The sequence below is a fragment of the Anopheles coustani genome, chromosome 3 (assembly GCF_943734705.1).
Source record: "Anopheles coustani chromosome 3, idAnoCousDA_361_x.2, whole genome shotgun sequence".
NCBI classification, from domain to species: Eukaryota; Metazoa; Arthropoda; class Insecta; order Diptera; family Culicidae; genus Anopheles; species Anopheles coustani.
In genome coordinates this window covers 69,913,232-69,920,084 of record NC_071288.1, presented here as the reverse complement: position 1 = coordinate 69,920,084, position 6,853 = coordinate 69,913,232, and the positions used below count along the sequence as shown (strand labels likewise).

At 41.0% G+C, this 6,853-nt stretch overlaps 1 protein-coding gene across 1 annotated transcript; it reads right to left on the bottom strand.

Moving 5' to 3' along the window:
• Positions 1-1,322: 1,322 nt before the first annotated feature.
• On the bottom strand, positions 1,323-2,080 carry LOC131266090 (uncharacterized). The gene is made up of 2 exons (XM_058268450.1): positions 1,603-2,080; positions 1,323-1,417 (listed from the first exon to the last, which is right to left on the bottom strand). The coding sequence occupies exons 1-2, from the start codon at positions 2,078-2,080 to the stop codon at positions 1,323-1,325; spliced, it is 573 nt and encodes a 190-aa protein (XP_058124433.1).
• Positions 2,081-6,853: the final 4,773 nt, after the last annotated feature.

The following is a 6,853-nucleotide window of genomic DNA, read 5'->3' as shown; positions in this document are numbered from 1 at the left end:
TCTATGACCCTTTCGCTGGTCGCCATAACAAAATGCGCCACAATCGCCTACGTGCGCGACAAAGTTGCGCCGGGCCTTCTGTAATCGGACATGCACCCGTAACTACTGTGAGCTGGCCAGCATTGGGTCAGTTGGACGATACGAACCAGGATGTTCTACCTCGTGAGACAAAACCAAGGCGCACACGTGTTTAACCTTTCGTGTTGTACTTCCGTATGTCTGCTTTTCTTCTGGGTTTTGCTAGAAGTGATTTCAAACCTATTCAGTTTGGAATTAGTACGGGATCCTGTCGATTCACACGATGAAAGAAAAATGCAACATGCTTTCTTGTTTTAGCAACTGAATTCAGTATGTTTGCAGTCAATCATCGGTAAATTAGCTATTTTTGTATTCGTTTTTCTAAAAAAAAAACTATAAAATAGGCATTAACTCTACTATAAGTTAAGTAAGTTTAAATTATGAGTATAAGTTAAGTAAGTATAATAAAGTTTGGAAATGAAATATAATCCAAATATTCTTGTTGCATTTTAATTATTAAATTTTAGTGTATTGTAGTGTATAATAATTACTGTAATATTAGTGATAAGCATTACATAAGTATTAGTTCTAACAGTTCTAGGTTTGTATTAGTGGTTAGTGATAGCATTAAGGATATTGGTCAGTCGTGATCAAGCAGTCAATAAATGAAGTCATCACAGTGTGAAATTCAACAAATGTCATTCTTTTGTGGAGAAATTTCATTTGAACAATTAACTACAAAACAATCAAACTTCAAAATAATCAAAGTTCTCTATATCATGTTACTATCATCAATGGTATGTATTTTTTTTTTTTTTGTATTCGATTCGATTTTTGCTAACTCAAGACGTTGGTGTGTTAGATCGAGTTACGCAAATTAATCAGTTTGCTAAAACAATTCGTGACATATATAAACGTTTTTACACGATACCAAACCAAAATTGGATCCATTAAACAAGTACAATTAAAAAGTAAATTTTATTCCTTCTTTGTTCAAAGTTGATATTTTTCTGAATGACTTCTTCTTCTGCGAGGATAACAAGAACTTTTTCTCAAGCAAATCAAAGTTTGTAACATCGATAAAGTATTTGTACTTATCAAATAAATAGTTCAAATACTTTTTTGAATGTCGGTATTGCCGCAATTCTATGGACAAGAAAAGAACAAATGAATCGGTACTCATCGAATATCCTGGAAACGGTACTGCTCAATTTCAATAGTTAAAATTAACATATTTACACGTCCATGTCTGGTAGTACTTGTTTAGTAAAAGACGTCGAAGCTTTGAAATGTATGATGTAAAATTAAGTAGTAGGCGCTGGCGTAGTTGTAGTAGTAGTAGCTACAGTCGTTGTCGTTGTAGTAGTAGGTGCTGTCGTCGTCGTGGTAGTAGTAGGCGCTGTCGTTGTCGTGGTAGTAGCAATAGTAGTTGTTGTACCTGTATTACAAAAATTGTTCAACAAAATTTGTCAATGTCCCGAACGATCATACGGTACGTAATGCAACTAAGCTGTTGAGCAAAACTAGCATAATTTCCAACAGAGGCACGCTTCCTCTCAGTCAAGAAATAATCACTAAACTTACCAGGTGGCACCTCACACTTTTGATTCACAAACTGTAGCTGGATCGTTGTGTTCGTACAAGGATCCAATGCCAACGGACATGTTTGAGCCAAAGCGTAGCCATCATTGTAGCACACGTAAAAGTTTTGCGGAGCCAACCCTGTGTTGTCAAACTGCCTCAAGCAGCATCGGCAGGCGTCGACAAACTGCAGGCAAGGATCCGCTCGGTAGCACAAAGTAAAGTCGTTGCTGCATGTCGAATTTCGCACGTCGAAGTAGGTCCCGTACGGACACTGGAACTCAATTGCGCGTCCATCGGTACACTTGTAGAATCGCGTACAGAACTGTTCGTGTTGCAAGTATACCTGAAGTAATGGAGCCGTCGGACAGAGATGGTCTGGAGGGCCGCACACACAGGAGCAGCGCTGTGCATCGAGTCTGGCTGACGTATAGCAGCTAAGAAGTAGTAGCACTGAGCTGATGATGGTTTTGGCAGTCATCACTGTTTAGTTCGGCAGCAGTGCACTCCAAACCAGATGCGAATGTACAATGGATTGCAGTTTGCATTCGGCACGGATTTATAAGCTCGCCATCGGTTCCTTCCTGCTGCGCGGGGGACTGTGGGGTTAGTGTGGTGTGCATGACGTATTGGCACCTGTTCTAGACAGCGAGCGAGGTTTTCTGCAAAAAAGCATACTGGAAATTGATAAGGCGCGCATGAACGGTCACGCACTTATCTAACTACTAGCTTGCAATACATCAACATGTTTCAACTTTGTAGAACGGCTATATCCACTATCTCCTTGAAAAACTAAACTCTGTTTTGCTTTTATTGATTAAGAAATATGATTTATTTTGATACAATTGAAAATGAACTATTGAACATAAAAAAAAAACTGCCACAATAATATAGCAGCATTTACGGTAAAAATCATCTAAAAATTATCGTTCTCCTTAGGTGGCCACAGCTGATTCATCCGAACTATCCGATGATTCTGAGCCGGATGATTCATCGGCACTATCTGACGATTCTGAGTCCGAAGATTCATCGGAACTATCCGCTGCTTCTGAGCCTTCGTCGGAACTATCTGATGATTCTGAGCCAGATGATACTGCGGAACTATCCGATGATACTGAGCCCGACGGTTCTTCGGAACTATCCGATGATACTGAGCCCGAAGATTCACCTGAACTATACGGATAGAGCAAGTCATCTAAACCGCCTGGTAGCCATGAGCTCGAAGATTCGTCTGAACTATCCGATGATCCTGAGCCTGAAGATTCAGCTGAACTATCTGACGATTCTGAGCCCGAAGATTCGTCTGAGCTGTCTGCGCCCGAAGATTCATCTAAGCTTTCTGATGATGAGGATGCCGATGAATCTGCTGAACCTGATGATTCCGATGAACTCGAAGAATCAGAGGAGCTCGATGATTCTTCTGAGCTCTCTGAAGTTTTTTTTTACGATTGTGATTGCATAGGTTTTGATAGAGAAAAAGAAATTAATAAAGGTTTATTCAAGCAGTTTTGTTTTTTGAATAATTTTAATGTTTTTTTTTTACATTATTATTTAAGTGATGTTATGATTAGAATGGTTTGAGAACAAACTCTATGAACCAAAATGATCATAAAAGTTTCGGTCCTTATCCTCATTTTTACATAAAAACCGCTGCTGTAAATTAAACCACTTACCTGGAGGCACCTCACACTTATTATTGATAAACTCCAACTGAATCGTTGTGTTCGTACAGGGATCCAGCGCCAACGGGCATGTTTGCGCCAAAGCGTAGCCATCGTTGTAGCACACGTAGAAGTTTTGTGGAGCCAACCCTGTGTTGTCAAACTGTTTCACGCAGCATCGGCAGGCGTCGACAAACTGCAGGCAAGGATTCGCTCGATAGCACGAAGTGAAGTTGCAGGTGCACATTGAAAGATCCACGTCAAAGAACAGCCCGTACGGACACTGGAACTCAATTGCGCGTCCATCAGCACACTTGTAGTATCGCGTACAGTACTTTTCGTGCTGCAAGTAAACCTGCAGTAATGGAGCTGACGGACAGAGATGGTCTGGAGGGCCGCACACACAAGAAGAGCGCTGGGAAATACAGAAACCAGTTCCTATGCAGACTACCAGCACTAGGATGAAGCAGCTTCCGTTGTTGTCAACCATCTTCGACGTTTGCTGCTGGAGTTAACTCCAGTACAGGTCCCGACGTAAACTGGTGTGATGAAGTGGAAGGACAGTTTATATAGAAGCTAGTGGTTCTTTAACATTAAACTGTTCCTGCATCACCTCGATAAAAAACAAAAACACGCGCAACTGCATTTATTATGTCAGCGTGGGTTGAATAAAACCAATGATATGTCCACGCATAGTCACGCATTAATCTTACTACGTGGAGGGCCTCTTGGAACGGCTATCACAACCGGTAGTTCTTGGTCGCTTGAAAGAATAAAGAATGAGCAGAAGGCAACCAGTATTATTTTTCTGCTTGAAATGGCATGACATAAAGCTGCGATTACTTGTTTGTGGCATTCTATATTCCATAGCAAAAGTATTTGTTGGGCACATATAGAATACTGCCAGTGTGGACCGTGTGGAATATTTGTAATACATGTGGAATATTTGTGTTATATTTCATGAAAAAAGCATTTTCTTGCTCTCGTCAGGCTTACAATTAAAGTTTATACATGTTTCCAGTAGTGCTTAAAATGATTTACCTCCAACTACATTTTATGGGTGTTAATAAATGTTCTTTCATCCATCGTATCCTGTTGGCATGATCGGTAATCAAAACATTCACGAAAGTGTTGTTCTCAAAAGGACCTGATAAAACAGCAAAAAATCTCTTCGAGTGGCTGCAAACTTCAATTTTCTTATATTTTATCCGAACCTCATATTATTATTTTTGAAGCTCAATAGTACGTAGAATAGTTTTGGTATCGATCATAGAGTGTTTTTGTTTGAGACTTACATGGACACCAAGCAAAGGCTTCATTCACTACTCTGTTGCTTCTTAAAACATATTATCACCAAAAATATTTCAGTTGAATTTTATTTTAGTTTAGAAGAACAGTATCACAATCAGAATACTTGTGACATGAAAGTAAGTTTCAAAATGAATTGATTCGTAGAGCTGGACATTATACTTACTTACTTACTTACTTACTTACTTATGTGGCGCTACAACCGATGAGCGGGCTTGGCCTGACGAAGCTCCATCCGAAACCGCTCACGGTCGCTCGCCACGCTGGTCCAATTCCGTATCCCGGCTTTATTGGCGGCTTCGTCTACGCCATCCTTCCATCTCAATTTAGGCCTACCACGCCTCCTCTGTCCTTGGGGACAGCCTAAAAGGACTTTACGGGCTGGGTCGTCCGGTGCCATTCTCATGACATGACCAGCCCACCGGAGCCTGACGAGTCTAATTCGCTGTACGACAGTAAGGTCACCGTACAGCTCGTAGAGCTCGTCGTTATAGCGGCTCCTCCATTGTCCCTCCTCACATACGGGGCCAAAAATCCTCCTGAGCATCTTCCTCTCGAACACGGCTAAGAGGGTTTCGTCAGATTTGGACAGAGTCCATGTCTCGGAGGCGTATGTGAGCACTGGTACTATGAATGTTCGGTATAGTCCCAGCTTCGACTGTCTTGACAGGTATCGTGAGTGGAAGAGATTTCTCAGACTGTAATATGGACATTATATCGGTTCCTATATCGTCCCACCTAGCTCTGATGATGCTATTATATGTGGGTTTGTGAACTCAAAGTGTATCTTTTACACCTACTCCAAGATCTACCAAATGATGAAGATCTGATGAGCGGCTGATTTCCCACATTCATACATAGGTTCATACTAGAGAACCAAGCTTTATGCTTAAACCGTTATATTAATATAGCCTTACAAGTTCAAGAAATATGGTCAAGATACGATAAATTTAACTCTCCCTGTTGTGGACATGTTTGCAACAAAATTGGCCATACGATGATACGTAGGAGTTCTTTCAAAAGCATGTTCTCGATACTGGATAACATAGGACGCATCAAGACTTTACTCCTTAATTTTAACCCTTTCCACTCGAACGGCGCCGATACGGCGCCCAGTAGCAGCGTAGTTACCAACTCGAGCGGCGCTGTTACGGCGCCAAGCCGGTTGAAGCTGGTGAGCTGATCAAGTCTTACCTTATTTACAGTTCTTGAACCATGCGCTTCTACGTTCAAAGTGACATTTTGATACCTCAATTTACAAGGACTAACGATTTTTATTTAAAATATTTTGCAGCTTTTTCAAATGTATGACGTTAAATCCGCCACTGCGTTTACCAATTTGGTCAATGTTGCCTCGAGTTGCTGGTTCGCGCAGGCGAAAACGCTCTCGAGCGCAAAGGGTTAACTTACTTGGTCTCAATTCACCCCTGAGTATAACGGCTAAGAGATTCTATTTTTTTCATAGTCACTTTATACATTTGTTGTTACATGAAATTCTTCTTTTCTGCACTATTTAACTATTCGCCCTGCTATTTTTTTTTTCATTTTATTAAGGTCATGGTAGAATTTTCTAACATTCTTCTAATCTCTCAATTTCTCTTTGATCGTTCTGAATCTCCTCCTGAACTTTTTGAAGCTCTACAATTCTTTCAACCTCCTGATTATTACGAATTTCTTGTGCATTACGAATGTTTTCTTCAGCTGTACGAATCGTTGCAAGTGCTCTCTCAATTTCCTCATTGCCTTGAGCTGTCTCTTGTGCTCTTTGAATATTTGCCTGATCTTTCTCATTCGCTAGTTCCCGTAAAATCTGCTCCTGCGTTTCTTTAAGTTGCAAAGCCTTCCGAATCTCCTCCTGCGCCCTTTGAGTCTCCAGCGCCCTCTCAACATCCTGAGCAGTCTTAACCTCCTCCTGTTCCATATGGATTTTTTGTATAGCGTCTTCAAATTCCTTAGCTCTCTGGAGCTCTTGTTGAGCTATCTGGTTTTCCAGTGCCTTCAAAATCTCCATCTGAGCTCTCTGGGTCTCTTGAGCTCTCTGAATCTCCACCTGAGCATGACTCAATTGCAGATTTCTTTCAATCTCCTCCTGAGCTCTCTGAATATTCCGAAGATTTAGCTGCCCTCGAGCATTCGCTATTTCCGCTTGAGACATCTGAATTGTCGCCCGAGCGTTTTGAATCTCCATTGAACTCTGAAGCTCTTCTTGAGCTTTTTGATCCTGCAGATTTTTCAGAATCTCTTGCTGAGCTGCCAGTTTTTCCTGTGATTTCTGTAACTTTTCC

Excerpts from the sequence above, each read along its gene's own strand:
- LOC131266090 (XM_058268450.1), bottom strand. The coding sequence starts at position 2,080 with ATGACTGCCAAAACCATCATCAGCTCAGTGCTACTACTTCTTAGCTGC. Across the intron at positions 1,418-1,602 it reads AAAGTGTGAGGTGCCACCTG|CGCCTACTACTACCACGACG; the intron begins GTAAGTTTAGTG and ends CGACAACGACAG.